This window comes from Mustela erminea, chromosome 10 (genome assembly GCF_009829155.1).
Source record: "Mustela erminea isolate mMusErm1 chromosome 10, mMusErm1.Pri, whole genome shotgun sequence".
NCBI classification, from domain to species: Eukaryota; Metazoa; Chordata; class Mammalia; order Carnivora; family Mustelidae; genus Mustela; species Mustela erminea.
The window spans coordinates 101,989,418-102,014,302 of record NC_045623.1 but is presented as its reverse complement, the minus strand read 5'-3'; the positions used below and the strand labels follow the sequence as shown (position 1 = coordinate 102,014,302).

Below are 24,885 nucleotides of genomic sequence, written 5' to 3'. Positions count from 1 at the left end.
TAGAAAATTAGAGAACATGAACAGGCAATCTGTTGAAATGTGGATAAACAGTACAAAAGATACTAGACTTGTAAGTAATTAAATGCATATTTAACCAGTGAGTTTCTGTTGGATTGGCAAAGGTGATCCCACCTAATCATCTGTGTCCCCTTGAATCAAAGAGTAAGGGGTGAAAAACTGGCGAATGAGAAGTGCCGGGAAGGGCGGGCTGATCCGGGGTGTGGCAGTGGTTTGGGGTTAGGGCGACAACTGCCACGTTCGTGGCTCTCAGGCCACATGGCTACTAAGAGCTTTTGCAGGGACTTTTAAAACTAAGGAATCGTTGAAGACCTACAAATTAAAAATTACTAATTATGTTCTTGATCCAGGGAATGTAGTTAATAACTTTGGTGTAGACTCCATACTGATTTGCTTCCCCGCAATTAATGGAACCCCAGGACACTATTCCTCCCACAAACCATTTCTGTGTCTCATTATCCAGAAACACTAGCGCCCCCCCACTGTCCCCTCTGCAGCTGTCCTTGCCCCCACCTTCTAAGCCAGCGCAGAGCATGTTCTCTGTCACCCTCCCCCCCGGAAAGGCCAGCTTCTCGTACGCAGTGGTGCATTTCTGATGGTCGACAATTGGTACGTCAACAAACATTAGATTTCTGGCAAGAAAACCCCTCTGGGTTAACCCCCATCCTGATGCAGTTCCGATGTCATCTGTCCTCATGAAGGATTCGGCCTCCTTTCCTGGCAAGCAGATGGGCAGGATGTTGCTGTTCATTGCAACTCTGTTCTTCAGTTTAATCAGCGCTATGTCGTTATCAAAGCCAGCGCCATGAGTGTAATCTTCATGTATAAAAATGGCCTCGGCCCAGGCTGGTGTGTAATGAGCCGACAGTCTCTTCAGGGTACCCAGTCTGATGTCCAAGGAGGAGGCAGCTTCCTTCTGCGCGTACACAGCGTGCGCCGCCGTTAGGATCCAGCTGTCCTGCAGGAGCGCGCCTGCTGCCGTGGTCTGGCCTAGTAACAGCACTTGCCAGGGGAAGTCCCCGAGCCGTGCCGCCTGCCCTCCGTATATACGACCTCCCGTGGTACGAGTTGATACTCCGCACACTGGGGAAAGAAGCAGACACACACAGCCTTTACAGAGACCCGGTGGTGGGTTTTCCCACAGTTGTTACCACTTCAGGATGTGTGATGTCACCCAAAAGTCAGGTCGGGTTGGTTGGGCTTCCTCCCAAGCCAGCAGGTGCTTTGAAAACACAGGAGACCCAATAAAACCTCCTGGCATTAGCTCTTCAGAGAATGAGGTGAGAGGAGAGATTAACTTTAAGAAACTGATTTGTTTGGCTAAAACAATTTGGCCTTCACAATTTGGAAGATTACTTAATAGGGCAAACAAATTGAGCTGATGTAGTGGGGGATGTGATCAGAAAGTGAAAGGAAATGACCTCGTTGCTTCTGTTTTCCTGCTTGGATGATGGGGTGTTTACCATGTAGTGCTGGGAAAGCAGGAACTAAGGTCACTATCCCAGGATTTGCAAAATTCTTTTCACCTTTGAACATTTAAGTGTTTTAAAAATCAGAAAGTTGCAGTTGAGCTAGGAACCTTCAGGAACAGAAATTACTATTTTTCATCTAGTTGATTCTTCCAAACTTAATTTTATTCTCGGTGGCTAAGTGCATATGCTCATTAACATAGCGACTGTGTTCCCTGTTGCGGCAGAGTACTGGCTTTAAAACCTAGGAATGTTGTGTCAGCTAAGATGTAGGGGTTTTTTGTTTTTGTTTTAACCAATTTCAGCCAAATAACAGGGGTAATGAATATATTACTACCTTTCTGATTTTTTAAATCACTGTACTCAACCATATCCTCAGAGCCAATTCTGGTAAAAACAAAAATTTTTTTTAAGTCCTATTAAAAGGCAAATTGCATTAATGTTTAAAAACTAAGATGTCATTGAAAACAATTGCTTAGGGAAATAATGAAGTTATTAGCTTTGGGTTTTAATAGCAGTTTTACAGGGAAGAAAAGTAACTCCACAGCAGAACTCGAGTTTATAAATGTATAAATGCTTCAAGATAATTTTTAAAATCATTTAATTTTTTACGCTTGCCTAGTTGTAAGGTCAGAAATAACCAAGTGGCTGATGCAGTCAGCACCCAGCAACCTCTCCGTCCATCCAGAAGGGGGATAATGAGAACGTATTATTTGGAAATAACCACTTGGTTTAAGAGCCAAGTGCTGAAGCTGCATTTCAGCCGACCACAGCTAAAGCTCTGCTGATTGTCTCTCACCCAGTTCTACTTTCCATCAATTACGAATCTCTTGTATAAATGTATCCATTACCAGGCTCACAGACGGGGAGTGATTTTTCTCCTTTGGAGCTCGTCCAGAATCCATCAGCCTCACACACGTATTTACCTGCAAATCATTGGAAAAGCAAAAATGTTTAACTGCATGTATAAGGTGGTTGTCATTTGCTTGAATACCCCCTTGAAAAATGTTGATTCTTGAGCATCAGTGGGAAAGAGAGGTGTCTAACCATTTTACATGATTTCATAAATAGGAGGTCTCTGCACTAACCATGTTTGCTTGCAAAGTGGAAACCTTTTAGATGTGTAACTTGAATATGTATCAAGATCTCAAGTGCTTAATGATAAGGTTTTGACTTGTTAAATTAAACCATTTGGAATATATTGTGTGTTTGTAGTAGTCATTTACTAGATAAGATCTGTTTTCAGATTCCTGCAAATTGACATTAAAGTCACTTCAGCTGTAATATTTCACTTAGCGGGCGGGAGAAGTGCCTTTTAATCTTTTGTGTAGCCTTAGCCAAAAATGTCGGCTCAAGTTTATTTTCAGATCGTGAGGGAGGCCTCCTTTTCCAGATAGCACGCACCCCCAACTTGGCAGAGGCTGCTTACCGTCGTTAGGGGTCATTGTGTAGAAGACCTCGTTACAGTGGTACTGAATCACGGCCCTGTACGTGGTCACTTCGGGGCCTGTGACGTACTCCACTCGGCCCATGGGCAGGTCGTCAGGAGGGCCACAGTCAACAACTAGGAAACACAGGAGGAGGAGGAGGCCGGTTGCACGGACGGCAAGAAGACGGGATGGACTGGTGGTGCTGGGGTGCTGTGGCTCCAAGCCATATCCGGGTCTCTCCCCTCCCCGCTCCCCGCGCCCCGCCCCCCCGCCGGGGTGGACCTCCTCCATCTCTCTCAAAAGGGACGAATCGCCTTAGTGTGGTTTAAAAGCCTCGCCCTCCTGCCTGTTCTCGACTAAACAGCTAGAGTGAGGTGAGGCCCGTGGGTAGGAGCCTGTGATTCCCTTCACAAAGGAAGGGAATTTGAAAGCACTGGAGTCCTCAGCACCTTGACTTCTTTTTTTTAAAGATTTCATTTATTTGAGAGCACAAGCAGCAGGAGTGGGAGAAGCAGGGAGCCGGATGTAGGAATCAGTCCTGGGACCCTGCGGTCATGACCGGAGCTGAAGGCAGGTAGTTAACGGGCTGAGCCACACAGGTGCCCAGCACCTGACTTTGAACCTCAGGGTCTGTCGCAGAGCAGCTGCCGGCCCAGCCTGCACGGGCCTGGGTCCCAGAAAGTGGTCCTCGGTTTGCAGTTCGGTTGGCCTTAAAGGTCAAAGACCCATACAAAGAAGGACCTGGCTTCTTGAGCTCCTTTTCATCCACATGTAGGACACCCGGGAGTCCTAATACCTGGACTTGGCGTCAGAATGCACACCTGTGAGGTCAGAACGTGTGAAACACCTGCCCAGTTTGGAGCCCAAGTGACTGAGTCTAGAAGTCCTGCTTCCCACAGTAGAGCTAAAACAAAATGGATTTCTCTGGGTATTTTAAAAGGTTACATTTAAGTAGTTTTCAGCGACGTCATAGCTGCGTGCGTGGTTCCGTGGCAAGAGTCTGTCCACCTCTCTGTAAAGGAGGCGCCCACACCTGCCTCACCCCAAGTGAGGTTCGGATCCAGACCTCTCTCTCCCAGCTCGACTGCTTTCGAACGGAGGATTGACAGTCTCAGTGGAAGAGAATGTAAATTTAGGAAACGATATTTAAATTCCCCAGGAATTCTGTAGAAACCCTTGCACAAAGTATGCGCAAATACATTTACAGGGGTGTTCGCTGCAGCGGTGTGTGAGACTGAAAATCTGGGAGACGGCGGTGGGCGCGCCGTGCTGTCCTTAACAAGGATGAGCGAGCGGCTCTGCTAATACTCAGACTGCTGTGGAGAGAGATCCCGACGATACGGAGGCAAAAAGCACAGTGCCGTCAGATTTAGCATCCCATTTTGGTTAAAAAGTATAAAATAGTCTGTTAAGCATCTGCCTTTGGCTCAGGTCATGATCCCAGGGTTCTGGGATGGAGCCCACGTGGCAGGGGCGGGGGAAGGGGCTGCTCCGCCCTCCCTCTGCTTGTGCTCTCTTTGTGTCTAATGAATAAATTTTTTAAAAATCTTAAAAATAAATTTTAGAAAAGTTTATAATGGTGAAATCGTGTATACAGCACAGGAATGAAGGAAAGGGCCCCAGCCCTCAGTCGTAGTTTGGGGGTTTGGGCAAGGCAGGGGGGGGGTCCTCACTACGCTTTTGTAAATTTACTTTTTCTAATTAGCATGTATTTTATAATTGAAAAAAATATTTAAAATAAGATGTGATGCTTGCAAAATGGCAAAGTCCCCCCTCACCGCAGTCTCGAGTGGAGTGCTCACACATAGCGACACCCATGCCTCCAGATGGTGTTCACGCACGCGTGAGGCAGGTGTGTGACGGGAGGGATGTGAGGGCAGTGGGATTGTGGGTATTAAACTGTCTCGTGCTCTCTTTCCCATCCTCAGTGAATATTTTACACTTGGAAAAAATACTTTTAAAAGATGACACTCTTCCAAAGGAAATAACTTTGCTGGTAGCTCGGTTCCATTTTGACCCCGTTAAATGCACGGAGAGGCTGGGGAAGAGAAGCAAATTTGGAGTTCAGGCCCTGCTAAGGAGAACCGCTTCGGAAACCACCAGAAGCAGCACTCCAGGCAAAGCTGCAGAAGCGGTCCCAGGACCCGTGGTCACGTGGCCTTACTGCTGCACGTGGGCATCGGCTGGTCCCAAGATCCATCTTTCTGACAGACCGCAGCAAAGGATTTCAGGGGCAAAGAACCCTAAAGAAGAATTCAGCAAATATTACTTACCTGGTTTACATCAGGACACCACACCCCAAGGCTGTGCTCCTACAGCGGTTCCTCTGGGTGGCGGTGGGTGCCCGGAGCGGGGTGCCACACCCGCGTTGACAGGACACATCCCTACAGCTCTGTGGGATTTGTCCCCTATGGGATAGCTCTCCTCTTTTAAGATGCATTTGGCTCCGCAGGAATCCCGTGTGCGCCTCTGCCGCAGATTAGGAATATGTCTCGCTTTCCCTTTAAGGCCAAGAACACGTCCAATCTCACAGGTTCCTGCCGATTTGCCACCAGTTCTTTATGTAAAGTGCCAAAGGGTGGTGGTGGGAATCTGGGTAAGACCGACCTGCTCCGACAGGGAGTGTGTGGGCCTGGATTTTTCTAGCCCGGGGCCATTAACCACAGGCCGGTTATTAAAAGCACTTTGATAGATTTCACACGTGTGCTCTCAGTTTTTATCGCTAGTGGTGTTTGCGGAGAAATATTTTTCTGAAGTTTATGAAAGATCACTTTGGCGGAAAGAAGCCTTTATGCTTCCAAGGAGAGCAGGATGATTTTTTTTCTGCCCCAGATCAGAAACAGAGGTTTGCAGTCCCGGGAGCTGGGGAAAGAGCCTGCCCGGGGAATTCTGCAAGGTTGGGAAAGTGTCTTTTTTTTTTTTTTTTTCTTTTGATTTGTCCCTCCACAGGCCTGGATTGAATAGCTAGCTATCATTTCAATGTTATTACTTTTTACCGCTGGGATTCAGTGACAATTTTGAAGAACATAAAGAGGACGTGTTAATCTCTTACCTGTGCCCCTAAAGCAACACACGAAGCATTTTTAAAAATTACCCTCCCTCTCCCTTAACAGAGGTCACTATTTATAACTTTGCAGAATATACTCTTTCCCGGGGCCGTTTAATTTTGTTGTGGGCCCAGGAGTGTGGCCAGGAAAGGTCATCCCGTGGCCGGGGGGACGTGCCTGATCTAACGCAGGCGGTCTCACAGAGCAGGAGGATGGTAAATGCTTCCTTCGCGTACTTCAGCCGCTTTTCGAGAGCTGCTGTGACGTGTGAACAGGGAAAAGCCCGTTTGAATCACCAGCTTTCAGTCAAAAGCCTTTTTAAAGCTTTTTAAATTTTTTTTTATTTTTAAATTTCTTTTCAGTGTTCCTTTTTAAAGCTTTTTGTTTAAAGGCGCGATTCTTAAGGGAAAAAAATTCTCCCTAGCTATCTCTCTTCTCCACTGAATTTGCTTTGCTTTGTTCAGTCAGCGCCAAAAGAAACCAGCGTGCTGACTCCAGCTCTTTCCCCACTTTCGCACATAAATCCTTTGCTGATAGCACTACGTGTGCGCATCAGACCGACCGCGGTCCTGCCGTACTCACGGTGCTGTAGGGAACTTACTCGGAGCAGCTCATAACCCGTCTCGCAGAGGACGGCGAAGCGGTCCTTCAGGATGTACTCGGCTTGCACCGGCGCGATGTGGCCATTAGGTGGCGCCACGGGACCAGGGCAGGGCTGCGCTGTGGGGGGCGGGGCGGAGAGGGAGGCCGGGCTGAGCGAGGGGTTTTGATGCGGTCTCCAGCAGGCCGCTCTGAGTTTAGCCACTGAAAGGTCCTGATTTACACGCGGAACCCTTACCCCAGGGGAAGAGCTCGCCGCAAGTCGGGTGGAGTTGGTCAGATTTAAAACCAAAGGCAAGATTGCACTGGGCCGCTTATTGCACAAATTAGGGTTTGTAGCCGGGGCCTGGGTCTCAGCCGAAGCTACCAGAAAGGCAGGCACACCAGGAGCCGGAGCGGCCGCCACCCCCTGCAGGGCAGCGTCTGCTCTGCGCTGCCGCAAACCCAGCTAGGGCGTCGGCTGGAGGAGGAGAGCGAGACCGCATTCCCAGCGGTTATTTTCAGCTCTCTGTGCCTGTTTCCTCGCCGCTAAGATGGGGAGGTGAGAAGAGCCACTCACCCTCCAGGGCTGTCCGAACACCAGATGTAAAGCACTTGGCTGGTGCTTGGCTGAGCGCTGGGCAAGAGTGGGCACAGGTGACACCGCCCCTGCCGCCCACGACAGCCCTGTGGCACCGCCTTAGGCCTCCAGGGAGACTGCCCTCCACTCCCAGCCCTCAAACCCTGGCCTGTCGTCACCCCAAGCCTTCAGCCCACCCCCCACTGCTGCCACTCAGCCTGGGCCGGTCTCCTGCTGAGTCGCCTTCTCCCTCACAGCTGCTGGGCTCTGTGTCCCAGGGCAGCTCTCAGTCCCCTGCAAGCCCAAAGTCCCCACCTCCAGGGAAAGCCCTGGCTGCTGGCTGGCACCATCCCTCCCTGGCACAAGCCTCCACATTCTGTCCGGGCCCTGCCCCCACCAGCCTGGAAGACCTGAGACCCCCCCTTTGAGTCACTGTAAAACCAGCACTTCAGTGGCACAAGTTTTATTACTTTGACCTACAGGAAAATGAAAGACTTTCAAAAATGAACGGGAGACAAATTGTTCTCATGGCGCTGAGCTCCCTTCTCCCAACCAGTCTTGCCCCTTCCCACCTTTCTAACAGAGGTGGCCCAAGGGTTAATCTTTTCTAATCCAATTTTTTATTTAAAAAACTACCCCCATCTCTATAATCCAATGACCACTTCCGCTATGCCACACCCTGCACCCAACGCTTTCCCTACATTAGGCCACGAATGGACACCTTTTGAAGGAGACATTGTCCTTAATTGGAATCATTGGGACATTAGGGTTCAGAAAAGTTATGTGAGAGGTTCAGTGTCACAGAGCCGGGAAACAGGTTTGTGCCTGGGCATAGACCTAGGCAGTCCAACATTCAAACCTGAGCTCTGAGCTTCCTGGATAGATGGTTGAGAAGGATGGATGGATGGTTGGTTGGATGGATGGATGGTTGGTCAGTGGGTTAAGCCTCTGCCCTCGGCTCAGGTCATGATCTCAGGGTCCTGGGATCGAGTCCCGCATCGGGCTCTCTGCTCAGCAGGGAGCCTGCTTCCCCCTGGCCCCACCTCTCTGCCTGCCTCTCTGCCTACTTGTGATCTTTCTCTCTGTCAAAAAAAAAAAGAGAGGGCGCCTGGGTGGCTCAGTGGGTTAAGCCGCTGCCTTCGGCTCAGGTCATGATCTCAGGGTCCTGGGATCGAGTCCCGCATCGGGTTCTCTGCTTCGCGGGGAGCCTGCTTCCTCCTCTCTCTCTCTCTCTGCCTGCCTCTCTGCCTACTTGTGATCTCTCTGTGTCAAATGAATAAATAAAATCTTTAAAAAAAAAAGAGAGAGAGAGAGAAAATAGCAGACAAAGGGGGTGCCTGGGTGGCTCAGTGGGTTAAAGCCTCTGCCTTTGGCTCAGGTCATGATTCCACAGTTCTGGGATGGAGCCCCGCATCAGCCTTTCTGCTTGGCAGAGAGCCTGCTTCCCCCCCTCTCTCTGCCTACTTACCATCTCTGTCAAATAAGTAAATAAAATCTTAAAAAAAAAAAAAAAAGAAATAGCAGACAAAGGAGAAGCTCTGAAAACAGAGTAGAAGTTTTCCTTCTGTAAGAGAACTTTATATTCACAAAAGAAATGTCCATTAAGAGTGTCTCCCTCTCTGTTCCAGGAGACGGACAACGAAATCACTAGAAACTCGTCCCTGGAGAAGGCACGTCTTTTATCTGTATAACAAACCTTACTGAGTTTACGTGGTTTTCTCAGCCCCATGCTGCCTTCCCACAGGCCCTCCTCTCTTTTGTATTTAACTGAAGATGGTACTGATGTCTTGAGTTCTAAGCTCTCATTCTCCTGTGGGTACTCGCCCATGCACGCAGGAGACAGACACCTTAACGAACGTGCTTGTTTTTCTCCTGTCAATCCGTCCCTTGGTCCTAGCCAAGGACTGAGGAGGGCCGAGGGAGAATTGTTTGTTCGTCTCCTGCAGACGGAAGGTGAGCGGCTGAGTGGACGGCGTGCGCGCAAGACGGGGGGAGGGAAGCGGGGCGGGGAGAGGGATGGGGTGGGTGGGCTGGCATTTCCCCCTGGGGACCCCTGTCTCACATCACTGTCTCACACCACTCTAACCTCGCATGTCTTCTGAAGGAGTTCAGGACACACGACCCCTAAACATGGCGCCTGGCCATGGTGAACATGTTAAGCTGAAGGAGTCTGAGAAAACAGAAACAAGGGTCCCTCGGACCTCCACCCCCTCCCTCACCCTGCTTCCCCGTCACGGTCAGAAGACCCTCGTGTACGGCCACGTGACAGGTGCCCTCCCTATCCCTGGAGGGAAAGAGCGTCCTTATCTCCAAAGGCAAAGGGAGCCAAGAAGAAGCCAAAGAAAGAGGCTTTGCTAAGTTTCCCCCATTTATAACACTGGCTTTAACCTGTCATTCTCCCCCATGACTGTCTCCTCTTCTGCAAAACCCCACACAAGCCTAACTGTTCCTCTGGGTCTTTCCTTCCTTTTGAAGTCTCCCATGCCATGTAGACCTCACATTACGTAAGGGTGGGTGATTTTCTCCTGTTTTTGTTTTTGTTTTGTTTTTAAGGATTTTATTTATTTATTTGACAGACAGAGATCATAAGTAGGCAGAGAGGCAGGCAGAGAGAGAGGGAAACACGCTCCCTGCCAAGCAGAGAGCCTGATGTGGGGCTCGATCCCAGGACTCTGGGATCATGACCTGAACCGAAGGCAGAGGCTTTACCCACTGAGCCACCCAGGTGCCCCTGATTTTCTCCTGTTGATCTGTCTTTGTCAGTTTACTTTTCAGCCTCAGCCGGGAAACCTAGAGGGCTAAGGAAATCTCCTCCCCTACACTTCCCGGGCCTCGCCAGGCAGAGTCCCATCCTGTGTAACTCCTTGGCACTCCAGGAAGAGCTTCTTGTCAGGATCCAAGACCCACTCGCCCTCACCTGTGCTGGTGTAGTGGATCTTCCAGCCTGTGTGGTCCCCCGACTCATCAGTGACAAAGATGATGGTCACGGCATTGCTTTTAGTTTCAATCCTAGGGGGCAACGTTGTCCCACAAAATGGGCCATATTCCTCCTTGTCTGTTTGAATCTGAAAGCAGAAGGTGCCCTGTCACCTCAGGACCTGCCAGAGCCAGAGGAGGTCTAGATCCCAGGAACCAGACCTTGAGAGAGTCGTAGGGGCACTGGGTGTCCGGGTGCGCCTCCACATCAAAGGACCCCACAAAGTCCAGGATGATGCTGAACCCTTCCTCCAGGTGGATGCCGTAGGTGCAACTTGAGAGTTTGGGGTATGGCTGTGGGTATTCAGGGCTGCTGAGCACCCCCGACCGGTCGGCGAAGACCTGACCTGAACACAGGGCTAAGAGAGGACGGGTCACTGTGAGTGGGGGCCCAGCATCCTGGCTCCGCCCCCTGGCTGCCCTCCCTGCCCTCTGGCCCCGTCAGATGGAACACCCCACCTCAGGGCTGAAGGAACAATCTAGAGTTTCTTGGGCTTCCTGGCTTTGGCTGAAACAGGTGGCACTTGGGCACACAGCCTCCAGGCCCCACCCACACTCCCAGGGGCTCCTGAACCTGGGGAGTCCTGGGCCAGAGTTAGGACTCTGGGGGTGATAAAGTGAGCAAGGTTAGATTCTGCCGAGGGGGAGGGAGACAAGGGGTCCCTCAGCCCGCCTGGACCCTGACAACTCCCACATTCATCCCCTACGGGGCTCCCACCCACACCAGCTGGGAGCAGTCCAGGCTTGCCTGGGTCTCCATGGGGAGCAGAGGGGCCTCACTTGGTCCGCTTTCCCTTTTACCCTGGGTCTGGGCACTGCCCTGGGGGTTAGTCGAGGGAAATTCAAGTTCACACTTATCAAAAGCACGTCTGGTGCCCTCATTCCCCGCCAGGCCAGCTGGTCACGCCCTTGCAGAGCGCGCTTCCGCATCAGCCCCGGGAGGCATCGGCCCATCCCCTCCCCAGGCTGCAGAGGGCATTTGAGCTGGGAGGCTTCCAGAAGTGAGGGGTCCCGGCACAGCCTGCCTTCCTCCGTGTGCTGCTCCCCACGGGGCAGAGGGAACGGCCCCCGGATGTGGGGCACCAGCAGGCCCATCAACGGCTGTCTCCCTGGGCCTCTCGACTCCGGGTCAGGCTCCTCCAGCCCAGCCCACCTGGGACATGAGGGGTCCCCTGAACAGGAGCTTGTCCAGTGTTCCCAACTCAGCCCCTGGGGGCCCGGTGGGGGGCGTGAGAGAGCTCGGTCTCCCTGTGTGACCCCGGGGAAGCCCTCATCCCTCTCTGGGCCTCAGTCCCCTGTCTTCAGAACGGATGGGGCGTGGTGGGCAAGGCTTTTTGGCAAGTGGGCCAGTGGCCCCATGGAGCGGATTCCCACTGGCTAGGGTTCATCCGGGCTGTGATGAGGGAGGGAAGGCGGCGAGGAGGCCAGGGGGAGGGGGCACAGCGCGGCCCTCCCCCCACGTGCCGCCCAAGAGACACGAAGCAGCAGGTGGAGGTGGAGGCAGATTTATTGTTAGGTCCACGGAGGGGCGGATGGGGTGGACCGGGGGTGGCAGGCAGCGGCCGTCTCGGCCTGACCCAGACCGGGGCCAGAGGTGAGGCTAGGGGCTCTGCTCTGGAAGAGAGAACAGAGAGGTGGGGAGAACCACTGGGGGAGAGATGCCGGGCAGGGGAGGCAGGGGCAGCACCGAGCCTTGGGGCTGCCCCCTCCCCAGGGCACCCTTGGGTTTCCCATCTGGGTACTTGGCACCTGGCAGGAGCTCAGAGGAGGCGGGAAGTACAGGCCAAAGGGGTCGGCCTGCTGGGGGTCCAGCCGCTCGGAGCACGCCTGCCCCCTGCCGGGAAGTTTCATGCAGGGACGCCTGTGTGAGCTGGGCCTATGTCCCCCGTTCCTCCCACCTGGGAGCCCCAAGAGGACAAGATGCCTGTAGCAGGTGCCCAGAGCCCAGACAGGGAGGTACATAGTGGGGGCCCAGCACAGGTGATCCAAGTGATGGGCTGAAGACCCAAGAGAGGGAGCCCAGGATGGAACGGGGGAGGGGGAGGGAGTATGGAATGTGCAGGGGTGGACAGATGGCAGGAGGGGACGGGGCCCAGTAGGCCCAGGGCCGTCCCTCCAACCCCTGGGCAGAGCACTTACGGCTTTTAGGAGCTGGCTGTATTCTGGGCCAAGGGGGTGCTGGGCTGGGCACGGTGTCTGCCCCGTACCTTCCCCGGCCCCGCTCACCTGAGCAGGTGCGCTTGTTCTCGTGGAGGACGTAGCCCCGGCGGCAGGAGCAGTAGAAGCCGCCCAGGTGGTTGTGGCAGTGGTGGTCGCAGGGAGCGGCCTGTCCCGGGGCCACCTGGCACTCATCAATGTCTGGGGGAGGGGTGGGCCAGGCAGGTGGTCAGAGGGCGGGAGACGAGGCCGTCTGGGGGCCTGGGAGCCGACAGCCTCGCGGCTGACCCAAGAGGAGCCCCATGTTTGGAGGTGGCTGGGGCCCGGCGGAGTATTGGGCAGGCCTAGGGTCATGATAACCTCCTCAGAATGCCTGGAGGTAGATGTCACTAACCCCTTTTTTGAACGAGTGACGGGTTAAGCGTCCTGCTCAAAGTTTCCCGGCTGGTGCAGCCAGCTGTCGAGCCCAGCAAGCAGGGCTGTGACCCATGTTCCAGCAAACCCTGCTGCTGACTCCTGAGGAGCACAGAGAGGTGTGGCCACCTGCCCAAGGTCACACAGCTGGTCCCTGCAGGAACCCCTATCTGACGTCAAGTGTTCTACTGGAAACCTGTGTATGGGGAGCACCACGCATGGGGAACACAAGGCTGCAGGTTCTCGGTGGGGCTCAGGCGGGTGGGGCTGCCCTTCCCATCCAGAGGTGGACTCACTGGGCCCTAGCGTCATGGGAGTAGGGGGGCGCCCTAGGAGGACATCCCGGGCTTAGCCCGTCCCCAGCTCAGCACCTCCGCACACCATCCGGCTCAGCCGCAGGCGGGGGCGGTCATGGCCATTACTGATATTTGCCCTGGGGCTGGTGTTGGACGGAGGTGTGGACTCCTTGCCCGCTAGTTTGGCGGGAGCCCAGCCTCAGGGAGGTGTGGGGCCGAAGGGAGAGTTGGCCTGACCTAAGACTGAGCCACTCCCACGGGCAGACGGGCCACGTCGTGTCTCCCCACCCTGGCCTCCTCTCGGCTCACCCTCTGCTGCATAGAAGGCCTCAAAGCCCGTGAACGGCTTCTCGTTGGAGTAGTCGGAGCGGAAGGTCACGTCTAGGCTGGAGGCCGGCGAGTAGAAGGTGTCATTGCCTGGGGCGCGCTCCGTGTCCGTGCTCTCCTGCCCGCACAGCGTGGCCAGCTCCTGGGTCCCTGAGCTCAGCTGTAGGGTTGGAGTCACAGGAAGGGAGGGCGAGACGCAAGGCCCGCCTCCCCCCCACCCCCGAGGCCGGACCCTGCTCCCAGAGGTCCCCGTCCCCCTGCCCTTGATAAGGTCCCGGTCTCCCCGCCGCCGGCGGCACCTTGACGTAGTCATACTCGCAGAGGTAGGAGAGCTCCAGGTGGAAGTGGGTGAAGTAGAGGCGCAGACGGTAGCCGGGGGGCGCGGTCAGGGTCCAGCGCCGCTCCTGGTTGTTGGCGTACGCCCCGGGGAAGCCAGGGGACACCAGGCGCCCAAACACGGGCTCAGGCCACTGTGGGCCCGGGGGTGCCGTGGCCGAGCCCCACAGCAAGCCCAGGAAGACCAGCAGCCTGAGGGCAGCAGCAGAGGGGTGGGTGAAGGCCCTGTTTTGACCCCCCGTCCCTGCTGGGGAGACCGTGGAGGGCTCCCACTCACCTCATTGTGAACCCGTCCCCCTGGCCAGGCCCGGTCTGGAGCCGCATCGTGCCTCACCTTTGATCTGTTTGTCCAGTGCCTGGGCCTGCCTCCTGCCTCCCTGACCCTGGGATTCTGGGAGTTGACCCCAGGACTCTGGCTTGTCCCGAGTTTCAGGCGGGGAGGAGAGGCCGCTCTGGGAGCCAGGAGCGGGACCTGGATGACAAGCCTGGAATAAATCCCGGCTCCGTCCTCCACCCTGAATGTCCGTGTTCTCCTCTTGCTGTGCGACTTCTGAGGCCGGCGGGGACGTCCGTGACAACGATCAAGACGATGATGGCCTCTAGGGAGAGATGGGGATGCGTCTACCTTGGCTGCCTCCCTCCTACGTCTACTTTTTTCCCTATGCAAGACGGGGAGGAGGAATTTTAAAAACACATGCGTGCACGAGTTGGGGGGAATATGGGAGAGAACGTACGTCTCTAGTTTGAAAGCCGGAAAAGGGGCGCCCGGGTGGCTCAGTGGGTTAAAGCCTCTGCCTTTGGCTCAGGTCATGATCCCAGGGTCCTGGGATCGAGTCCCACATCAGGTTCTCTGCTCAGCAGGGAGCCTGCTTCTCCGTCTCTCTCTGCCTGCCTCTCTGCCTACTTGTGATCTCTGTCTGTCAAATAAATAAATAAAATCTTTTAAAAAATATTGTCTTTAAAAAAAAAAAAAAGAAAGCCAGAAAAGCAGATGGACAGGCGAGACCTACCCTCAAGAAAGTAGCTCTAAGTTGGCATTGGCAACTGGCTTTGGAATGGACGGCACCACGGGTCCTTCTGGAAGCATTAAGAGGCCGACCAATCCCGTTTCCCATCCCCTGGCCCCAGTGGAAACAAGAGGGAATAGAAGGAGGGTCCCGGGCCCCCCGAGCAGGGAGGGATGTCCAGAAAACAGGGCGATTGAGCAGACAGACTGAACATTGACAGCCCTAGCCTTTTTCCTGATCCAGCTTCTAGAACCAGGCAGCGCCCCGGGCAGGCTTCTCTCTTGTTCCTGGACAGTGTGGCCAGTCCAGGAGGAAAGACGCCAGGACACTGACTTGGAAGGTTCCCCAGCAAATAGCTCAGCCACCCCCCCCCTTTGGTGGGAACCCAGTCATGTGCTTAGAGACTCCAAATATCTTTTTAGTCCCCACTCTTACATATGAGCAGAACAGTCAAGGAAAACCTCAGACACAAGAACAAAAAGAACAGGAAACTATTTAAGAAGAACATTCAGGATGCCTGGGTGGCGCAGTTAGTTAAGCCTCTGCCTTCAGCTCAGGTCGTGTTCTCAGGGTCTTGGGATCGAGCCCCACATTGGGCTCCCTGCTCAGCGGGAAGTGTGCCTCTCCCTCCGCCTGCTGCTCTCTCCCTCTCTCTCGTTCTCTGTCAAACAAATAAATAAAATTTAAAAGAAAAAGAGCATTCAGAGAACAAAAAATAATTTTGGGAAATAAAAAGTATGATAGCAATGAAAAGCTCCATCGAATATTTGGAAGATAAGATGGAAGAAATCTTCCAGAAAATAGAGCAGGAAAGAAATGAAAAATAGTAATGATGAGAACATTAACAGATTTGTACCGCATGTCACAGGCTGAATAAGAGGAATTCCAGACGGAAATGAAGGAAAGAGAGGACAGGAAATTATAAAGAAAAGAAATGCAAAGAAATGTCCCCAAACAGAAGAACATGAGTTTGTTGACTAAACTTTATGTGTGACAGCTCAAAAGGCTGGAGAGAAAAATGATTTTCTACGCACTGAGAGAGAAGGAGAGAGGAAACAACAAACTGCATACAAAATATCAGGGAAAGAATTACTCTAGAGCTCCCAAAACAACACCGGAAGCTAGCAGCCAGCATCCGACCGAGATGGCCTTCAAAGGCTCCTGCTTTGGGGGCACCTGGGTGGCTCAGTGGGTTAAGCCTCTGCCTTCGGCTCAGGTCATGATCTCAGGGTCCTGGGATCAAGCCCGGAATTGGGCTCTTTGCTCAGCGGGGAGCCTGCTTCCCCCTCTCTCTCTGTCTGCCTCTTTCACTACTTGTGATCTCTCTCTCCCTCTGTCAAATAAATAAATAATTAAAAAAAAAAAAAAAAGATTCTTGCTTTGGTGTCCTCACCCCTCCCAAACGGAGCAAGCCTTGTGGGCAGATTATGGCTGAAGCAGTGTGTTACTCTGGAGTTCGGCCCTATAAGACCCTGACCTTCCATCTGGCTCTGTTCGGGATCCGTTGCTCTGGGAAGCCAGCCGCCACATTATGAGGACGCTCAGTGTCCCTGTGGAGAGGTCCACATGGGGAAGAATGGAGGCCTCCTAGCCACCACCGCTGTGATTTGCTGGTCACGTGGGGAACCGTCTGGGAAGCTGACCCTCTAGCTCCAGTTAAGGTCAGGTGACTGTGGCCGTGGCCGGCAGCTTTACTCCAACTTTACAAATGACTCCAGGCTGGACCAGGTCGCTAAGTCACTCCCCAAATCCTGACCCACAGAAAAGACATCCCTCTGCTATGTTTGGGCTAATCTTCAACACAGCGGTAGACCATTGACACAAATGGCAAAGGGTAAATCTCAAAATGCTAAAGGAAGACAATTTCAATATAGAATTCTAGCCCCCATCCTGCTCTATACCCATCAATCAAGCACGAAGTTGGAACAAAGACATTTCATGGCTGTCAGAGTCTTAAAACTTTGTGTCTCTTGTCCCCTTGCTCAGAAAGGTGCTATAGAAAACACTTCACCCAGACAAGGGAGTAAACCAAGAAACAGGAAAGTTTGGAGTCCAAGAAACAGGACTTCGATAGAGTTCCGAGGGGGGGTAGTCAGAAGGCTCAGGACACAACACTTGTAGGGTTTAGAGATTGAAAAATACTTTTTCTGTAGTTTTTGTTTCTTAAATGAGAGTCTTAGTTAGTTTCTGGTATAAATTATAAAGGAGGGGGACACCTGGGTGGCTCAGTTGGTTAAGCAGCTGCCTTCGGCTCAGGTCATGATCCCAGCGTCCTGGGATCGAGTCCCACATCGGACTCCTTGCTCAGCAGGGAGCCTGCTTCTCCCTCTGCCTCTGCCTGCCATTCTGTCTGCCTGTGCTCGCTCTCTCCCCCCCCCGATAAATAAATAAAATCTTTAAAAAAAATTATAAAGGAGAAATGCATATTACATATATTAGTATTTCCTGTTAGTGAAAATTCCATTCAATATGATCATGAACTAACTATAAATCGTAATGGAGCAGATACTAAGACCTCATGGCCAAAAAAGCTGATCAGCATTCTGTCCAGATCCTCATGATATGTATTAAGTCCAAAGATCTTTAAAAAAAAATAAAAATAAAAATAAAGATCTTTTACCAAATCTTCAAGATTTGGTAAAAACTTCTTAGCTAAACTGGTGATGAATTTATTAACGATTAAGCAAATGCCAAACACCTCCAGGGGCAAGCAGCAGCAGTGCGGGGGATGGACTCAGTGTTCCTCCCAGCCGAGAGCTATGTTTCGTGAGCTGTGATGGCGCCAACATGGGACATGGCGCTGACCGAGGTGGTTGTTTGGTTATTGAGGGTGTGGTTGGGTCAGGGAAGGAAAGAACTAAATCTGTAGCTTCCCTAGTGGAAAGTCATCAGATGACGATTGAAACCAATGAGCTGGAAGGCAGTAAGACAGGAGGATACAGACGTGCAGGTAAATACCAGAACCATCTGCTGGGAGCAGTCCATGTGGCTCGTCCTGCTGGAAGCCAAGTGGCCGGGGAGGGCCGCCATTTTCCTTCCAATGATCTTCTTGCAAATACTGGAGTCCTTAAACCCAGGCAGGCTTAGTTTTGATAAATAACTAAACTTCACAACTAGATGGCGGCGGTATGGGAGGGGGCCTGGCTGCCCGGTCAGCAGAGCATGTGACTCTTGATCTTGGGGTTGTGAGTTCGAGCCCCATGTTGAGTATAAAGTTTACTTAAAATAACGACAAAACCCAAAAAGTTCTGGACAGGATCAATTTTATCCTCAATGTCACAGGCGGGGCCTGTTCATGGCTCTCTCGGGGTTTCTGGGACCTCAGGGCTCGGGCCTCGTCTGCACCGAATGTCCTGCTTCTGCTTTGGGCCATCAGGCCCTGTCTCCCGTCCCTTCTGTCTAGACGTGGGGTCCAGCGCTAGTCTTTCCCGTGCACCCCTTCAAGGAGGCTTTACCAAAAGCTGGGGAAGTGGAAGGACTTCCATTGCAGACAACTTCAATGTACAGGTCAGGCATTCTTGATTCCCCCAGGACCCCAACTCTTTCTACAATTTGGGGCCCCCTCTCTCCTTCCTCTGACCTGACGGGCAGTCCTGATTCCCGAGAGTTCTGCAAGCACTGCATGACCCACGCTTCTTAGCCGAGCTTGTCACAGGTGAGGAACGTTGCCCTTAATGACTTTGCCAACAGGGCAAGCGAGCTGGCGGCTGAGCAGTTCATGCCACTGAGCCAACAGGGGACGGAGTTGAGATTCAGACCGAGATCCAGAGCCCCTGCCAGCAGCCTTCCGGGGTCACCCTGGTTATGGACCTTCCTGCAGTTCGGTAAGATGAGCTAGGAGAGGAGTGAACATCTGGGGATGTCCCTGTTGGGGTGTGCTGGGATGCAGAGGAGGCACACAGGGCAGGTCAAATAGAGTGGAGTGGCTCTCCGAAGGCCAGTTGCCTGGTGTCTTCCGTGTGCTTACTAGGTGTGTGGCCTTGGGCAGGTCATCTACCTCTCCCGTGCAGTTAAAGCACCTTCCTCATGGGCAGCTGCAGGGTTTAAGGAGGAGACCTGGGTTGGGTCAGACCTTCATAATTAGCCACTGTCATCTTCCTTTAACAGACACTCTGCCTTGTGGCTCACATCATGCCCCCACCTGGCCTCACTGGGAGTAGGGAGTCCTGGGCAAACCATGTCCACCACGAAGCCTGGTTTTGATTGTTCTAGGGTTAGGGGGTGGTGGGATGGCAAAGTTAGCTTGTGATCACATGTTCAAAGGGGATGGGGGTGCGTTGAACCCAGAGAGGGCAAGTGTCCTCTCTGAAGTCTTTCTAGAAGTTGGCTGTGCAGCTAGAAGCTTGTTCCCTTCCCCTATGATGACTGCAGTTCCAGCCCCGCCAGAAACTGCCAGGTCCAAGGTAGCTGCCCGTGGCAGGTGCAGGTCGGGGGTGTTCCGGTGCCCCACCTCCCTGCCAGAGCCACTCCCTTGTCCCCTTCCTGCCAGGTCTTCCAGGTCGACCCATCCTCTGGCCATGCTTCTGCCCAAGGTAGAGAAAGGGGTTGGTGAGATCAGCTTTTCCAAAGAGCAGGGCCCTTTCCTGCAGATCCTGAGACAGGAGCGGGCTGGAGGCATCCCTCCCCCAATCTGCACCCCATTATGTGGCTACTCTCCTCCTAGGAGGGCCTCAGTCCTGGCTGGTGGTAAGGGTGAGGTGCCTGGGGAAGAGGAGGGAGATTCAGGACCTTGGAGAGGGGACAGTCCTGCACCCAGAGTCCTGGGAAGGCCACCCACACTTGCTTTCTCAACCTCTTGACACTTTGCACGGGGGTGGTGGGGGGGGTCCTTCTGGGAATTCACCAGAGCGCACTCCTGGGTTGGCAGGTGGGATTCCAACCCAAGTCTGAATCCTGAGTCAGGGCACCTGATATGCTTAAACAGGCCCAACAACTGGACCCCAACCTCGTACCTGCCCACTGCCTTGGGAGCGGCCCAGACAACCCTGGGAATGACCTTTGTTCTTGAGACAGCAAAGTCCCAGAGCGGTCCCGCCATGATCTTCTCGACCCCACAGCCCTGGCCCCGGGGGTCTGTCACCTCTGCCCTCTGTGGGGCCTGGTGAAGGACTGACCTCGGCAGTGTCTCTGGACAGACTTGGGTCCGGTCTGGTAACTGTGGTGCCCCCTAGTACCAGAGGCCAGGGGGCTGGTCCCAGGGGACACAGGAGGGCCAGGTCTTCCTGTTCACCGACACGTGGCAGACACCCGGAGGCCAGGCCCCATACATGGGAGCGCCCCACAAGAGCTGCCGGGGGAACCTGCCTGGGCCCATTCAAGGTCTGGGGACACATGGTTCGGAATTTGTTATAAATACACGTGTTTGGTGAGTGAGGGGACAGAAGGTGGAGAAGGCGCTGTACACAGCTGGTGGAGGCTTGGAGGCCGGACGCCACGTCGACAGAGAGACAGACAGTCCGCCCGGCGGGGCAGCCCGGGCAGCATTCTGGGGCCTGTAACACTTGCTTGGTGGGCACACCGGCGGGGCGGGGGGTTCTCATCCAGGGCTTGCTGCGCCCAGGCGCCCCGGGGGCTCCCCGGCCTGAGGTCCTGGGCGGCGGTGGCAGCGCCTGGGCTCAGCTCACATCATTCAGGGCCTGGTGGGACAGAAGGCCTGCTCAGAAGGACGCTGGGTCCCGCCGGGGCTCAGGTGCCCCCTCGGGAGGCCCCGCGTCCCCCGCCCTTCCCTGGCCCGCAGGCGGCTCACCTTGCGTGCAAACTCAGGCAGGACGAAGGCGGCCTGGTGCACGTCGGAGTTGTAGTACTTCAGCTGCATCTGCTCCACCTGCTTCTGCGTCAGCTGCTGCACGGGCTTCCGGAAGTTGGTGCTCTGGGGCCAGGGGCGCGGGCATCAGGAAGTGCTCTCGGGCCCACCGGCAACACCCACATCCCCACCCCCGCCCCGGGGCCCCCACCGCGGGAGGGCTCGAAGCTCACAGGATTTTTGCTGCACAGCATGAAGCCTATCTGGCCGCTGGGGTAGGTGGGGATGGTGCAGTAGGCGTAGGCCACCACGGGGAACAGCGACTTGCAGAACTGCCGCATCTGCTTGATGAGGTCCAGGTGCAGCCACTGACACTCGCCTGCGCGGGCAGCAGGGGGGCATCAGCCCCAGCAGGCAGGCCTGCTCCCTGGCCCACAGCGGAGGGCTGCCCCTCCGGCCCTTGCCCGCCCCGAGTCCCGCAGCGGCCCCCTCCGCTCACCCTGGCAGCAGAGGACACCATTGTCCTTGAGGGCCGTCTTCATGAGCTGGTAATAGGACTCCTTGAAGAGACTCTCTGCAGGGCCTACAGAGGCGGGGACAAGGGACAATGAGCACCTTCTGGCTGAGACCTCCTGACGCAGCTCTGGGGGCTGGTGAGCACCGCGACTGCCCCACTACAGACCCACACAGCTGCCAAGGGGGTAGGGCCAGGATTTGAGCCCCGGTCTGTGGACTCTGAAACCAACCATGAAAAGGGTGCTTTGGAGGAGTGCAGGGACCCGCTGCCTCAGTATCTGAGGGGGCTCCACGTTTCCATCCTGTTCCTAGGTGTTGGGGGAGGGGTTCTCACTGCCACTGTGTCAGGGGACGCTATACCCTGGGCCTGGGGTTGAGACTAGAGCCCATCCCCCGCCCTGATGCTGGCCTATTAAGAGCAGAGAGAAGACTGAAGAGGAAGCTCGGGCCTCTGCGGGCCGAGGCCAGCGCCCTGCTCTCCTCCAGGCTCCCAATGCCCTTGTAACTTTGGGCAGCAGTGTGCTCTCCCTTCTCTGGGGAGCCAGGTCTGGGGTGGGGGAGGGAGCGACCAAGAAGGGAACGGTGCAGCTGGAGCTCTGGACCCCCTCTGTCTTCCACTCTGCAAATCAGCTGTGGGCACAGAGGGCAGGCTGGAGCCACTGGACCCTGGCTGCCAGCAGGCCCAAGGCCCATCCCTTGCTTACCCATAGGGTCTGAGGAGTCAGTGATGATGACATCGAAGGCATCCTGGTTCTGTTTCATGAACTCGAAACCGTCGCCCACGTGTAGGGTCAGCTTGGAGCTAGAGTAGCCCACAGCCATGCCCGGCAGGAACTTCTTAGAGACCTGGATGACATCCTGGGGAAGGAGGAGGGACCCGGCTGGGACGTGGGGGCTGGGGCCCACCAGTGCTCCCTTAGATAGTCTGGTCACTTGGGCAAGCCATTCATTTTGCGGAGACCCAGTATCCTGCTGCCTCCCCCGCCATCATGGGGGGCTGGCTCCTGCCTCCTGAACTTGCCTCCCACTATCCCCGTTCTCTGTCCCTGGACCAGACTGTCCCATCTGAGTGACTTTTTTGCTGGGTCAGAGGAAGGGGAGTTCAGCCTCTGCCAGGAGGGCCTTCCCTTGCCCCCACATGGCGAACTGCTTCTCATCCAGGCCTCGGCTGAAACCCATCTCCTCCAGGCAAGTACCGACCAAGCCTTCACTTCTAATCTCTTGAGCCCGTCTTTTTCTCCCACACTCTGCTCCCCACCGTGCCTCTGAGGTCTCCTCCTCGCTAGAATATCAATTCAGGGGGCACGGACTGGAGCTGTCCGCTCACCACTCTATCCCAGCACCTAGAGCGTTGGCTGCCACTTAACAGGTGCTCATTAAAAACATGCTGAACGAAAAGGGTGGACACACAAGTAGTTGCAATGCCCCTGGGACTTGACTTAAAACCAGTGTAGTCTTAAAACTAAGAACGAAAAACTAAGTCTTATCTAAGAACCAGCATCTCGGCACACCTACTACCTGCCAGGCCCTTTCTACCTGGTTTTCCTACCGAATCCTTCCAACACATTTTTGAGAGGAACAAAGACACAGAGCACTGCTGAGCCACGCGCTGAAGGGTACACAGCCAACTCAGGGCGGAACAGGGATTTGAACCCAGAGCCAGGCACTCACCTCGTCAATCTCACACTGGACCACAGACTCCACTGAGGAATGCTTCAACACCTCCCGCAGGACACCTCCATCCCCACCCCCGATGATCAGCACCTAGGAGTGGCAGCATTATTCAGAAACACAGCCCCAAGCCTGAGCACCAGCCCCACCAAACAGGCTCCGGCAGGACTCTGGGGGGGGGCCTGGGCGCGCACAGGGCAGAGGCACTCGCACAACACAACCCGAACAGATGGTTTCTCAACTCCTCTGATGCACAGACAGACCTCGTTACTTCATTTGCTACTCTCAGAGACGCTTTCCTGCCCCAGGAACCTGGCACGAGGTGTCCCCTTTTCCTGGAAACTCCTCCCAGGGCTGCTCCTTCTGATGAAGCAGGCCTCGGCCAGAACCCTTTGCTCCCAGAGGCTGTGGCAGCCCCCACCCCTTGTGAAGTGGGCCACTGGGCCCCACTTCCCTCCCCGGTCCTTGCTAGCACTTTCTGACAACCATTTAGGAAGCCCCTGGGCTGAGCTGGGCACAGCTGAGGCCTTCTGCTCTGTTCCGCGGGACACTGAGGAGTAGGGCTTCCCGGTTCCAAGCTGGGGGCTGCATCTTGGTGGGAGCCGGGGTACCTTGCGAGGGTTGGGGTGGCTGCAAAGGGGCAGGTTGGCTATCATCTCCTGGTAGGAGAACTCGTCCCGCTCCGTGCACTGGATGACGCCGTCCAACACCAGCACGTTGCCGTAGCTCTTACTGAAGGCGGGAGTGACAGTCAGGGACCTGGGTCCCTGGAGTGGGGGCAATGGGCCCCCACTCCCCCCACCCCGTGAGAAGAATCTCCCCCAACCTGCCAAGGGGTCCCAGGAGTAAGTGCTGGGGGATGACACGTGGCGAGGACCGGCAGGCAGGCCCGCTGGGTGGGGGGTGGGGGTGGACTCAGGGTCCCGGCTCTGACGTGTCCCGGACTGACACGTGGAGCTCGGCGCGTGGGGCCGGCGCAGACTCCGGCTCCCGCCCCGCCGGACAGGACCGCCCGAAACGCCGGCCCCCTGCCCGGAGAGACGGGATGCAGGGTGGGGAGGGGGTCCCGGGAGGGGCCGGGCCTAGTTCCTCAGAACTTCTGACAGTTTTGCAGGGGGAGGGGCGGGGACAGAGACGGCCCGGGGGGCGCCCGGAGGTAAAGGGCGCCGACAGGGGTCCGGCAGGAAGAGGGGCTCAGCCCGGGGCTGAGACCGGGGCAGGAAGAGTCCCGGCTGGCTCCGGGGCGGCGGGCAGCGCGCGGTCTGGGCCGAGGGCCGCCGCAGGCGCTCGGGGGCCGGGGCCGGCGGTGGTACCTGCGGAAGACAAGGATATCCTGGTACCGCGAGCGCTGATGGTGTAGCAGCTGCTCCACCTGCAGCGACAGGGCCTGGCCGGGCCACAGGCTGCACGTCTCGCGGAACCAGCCCTCGTGGATGTCAGCGGGGCCGAAGGCGGCGGGGCCGTCGGGGCCGGGTTCCATGGCGGGCGGGCGGGCGGGCGGCGCGGGGCGCGGGCCCGGGACTGCAGGCCGCGCGGAGCCGCAGCACAACGGGACCAGCTCCGCCCGCCGCCCGTGAGGCAACCTAACGCGGCCGGCGGGGCGGGGCCCATTCGTAGGGGGCGGGACCCAGCCCAGCCAATGGAGGCGCGAGCGCGGGCGCGCGGCGGCGCCCGAGGCCCCGCCCCCGCCGGCAGTCGGAGCGTGCTCATTGGCTGCCGGTGCAGAGCGCGGTGCCCAGTGGCTGGGGCGGACCGTCCGTCGGCGGCAGCAGGGTAGTGCGGCTCGCTCCGAGGGGCCACGTGGGGGCCGGGGCCGGGGCCGGGGCCGGGGCCGGGCGGCCGGGCCCGGGTTCCGGCTAGGGGCGGGCGGGACCGGCGGAGGGGATCCGGGTGCGTTTTGGGGTGCGGCGCCGGCCGGGAGGCCTGTACAGCCCCCGGGGCCCTGCCCCGTTTCTGGGGTCCGGGAGGCGCCGAGGGCCGCAGAGGTGCCCGGCGCGGACTTTTCCGAGCGCTGGGACGAGAGGGCCGCCGACTTGAGCCTTCGGGCTGCAGAACCCGGCGCGGGCGGCTGCACTGTCGGCGCAGAGTTACGTTGTTGCGCCGGGGCGGTGGGTAGGATGGATCTCTCGCCCCGTCCCTAAACGTGGCTCCTTGCTGGACTTGAACGGAGCCTGTGGCTCGACCAGGGCGCACTGAGGGTTTTTATGTACTTGAGGACCAACACAGCACCCTGACCTTAGGGAGATCTAGCCATTTTCTCTGGATTCTCCCACCCGTGAGCCCTTCGGCTGCTGGAAAAGGAGGAGTTCTTTTCTAAAC

At 55.6% G+C, this 24,885-nt stretch overlaps 2 protein-coding genes across 5 annotated transcripts; both read right to left on the bottom strand.

Moving 5' to 3' along the window:
- Positions 1-44: 44 nt before the first annotated feature.
- On the bottom strand, positions 45-14,072 carry MASP2 (mannan binding lectin serine peptidase 2). Of its 4 annotated transcripts, XM_032361706.1 has the most exons (11): positions 13,907-14,072; positions 13,593-13,821; positions 13,276-13,453; positions 12,326-12,457; positions 10,262-10,458; positions 10,041-10,188; positions 6,566-6,684; positions 5,082-5,160; positions 2,917-3,051; positions 2,339-2,413; positions 45-1,101 (listed from the first exon to the last, which is right to left on the bottom strand). In XM_032361706.1, exons 1-11 carry the CDS (start codon positions 13,951-13,953, stop codon positions 338-340), a joined length of 2,103 nt encoding a protein of 700 aa, XP_032217597.1. In that variant the 5' UTR covers positions 13,954-14,072; the 3' UTR covers positions 45-337. The 4 variants fall into 4 exon arrangements, 3 of the variants coding, with proteins under 3 accessions (XP_032217597.1, XP_032217599.1, XP_032217598.1); XR_004289912.1 differs by lacking the exons at positions 45-1,101; positions 5,082-5,160 and having other exon boundaries at positions 13,907-14,030; XM_032361708.1 differs by lacking the exons at positions 45-1,101; positions 2,339-2,413; positions 2,917-3,051; ... (2 more) ...; positions 10,041-10,188; positions 10,262-10,458 and adding an exon at positions 11,589-11,713 and having other exon boundaries at positions 13,907-14,015.
- Positions 14,073-17,882: 3,810 nt separating this feature from the next.
- SRM (spermidine synthase) lies at positions 17,883-24,155 on the bottom strand. The gene is made up of 8 exons (XM_032302529.1): positions 23,880-24,155; positions 23,178-23,298; positions 22,567-22,659; positions 21,600-21,753; positions 20,879-20,962; positions 20,613-20,758; positions 20,383-20,505; positions 17,883-20,272 (listed from the first exon to the last, which is right to left on the bottom strand). Exons 1-8 carry the CDS (start codon positions 24,044-24,046, stop codon positions 20,252-20,254), a joined length of 909 nt encoding a protein of 302 aa, XP_032158420.1. The 5' UTR covers positions 24,047-24,155; the 3' UTR covers positions 17,883-20,251.
- Positions 24,156-24,885: the final 730 nt, after the last annotated feature.

Coding starts and splice junctions, on each gene's coding strand:
- MASP2 (XM_032361706.1), bottom strand. CDS start 13,953: ATGCGGCTCCAGACCGGGCCTGGCCAGGGGGACGGGTTCACAATGAG. Junction 6,685..10,040: donor GATCCACTACACCAGCACAG/GTGAGGGCGAGT, acceptor CGCCCCCCACAG/CGCAGCCCTGCCCTGGTCCC. Junction 1,102..2,338: donor ACTCCCCGTCTGTGAGCCTG/GTAATGGATACA, acceptor TTCTTTCCCCAG/TGTGCGGAGTATCAACTCGT.
- SRM (XM_032302529.1), bottom strand. CDS start 24,046: ATGGAACCCGGCCCCGACGGCCCCGCCGCCTTCGGCCCCGCTGACATC. Junction 21,754..22,566: donor TCCAGTGTGAGATTGACGAG/GTGAGTGCCTGG, acceptor CTCCTTCCCCAG/GATGTCATCCAGGTCTCTAA. Junction 20,273..20,382: donor TGCCTGAGTTTGCACGCAAG/GTGAGCCGCCTG, acceptor CTGTCCCACCAG/GCCCTGAATGATGTGAGCTG.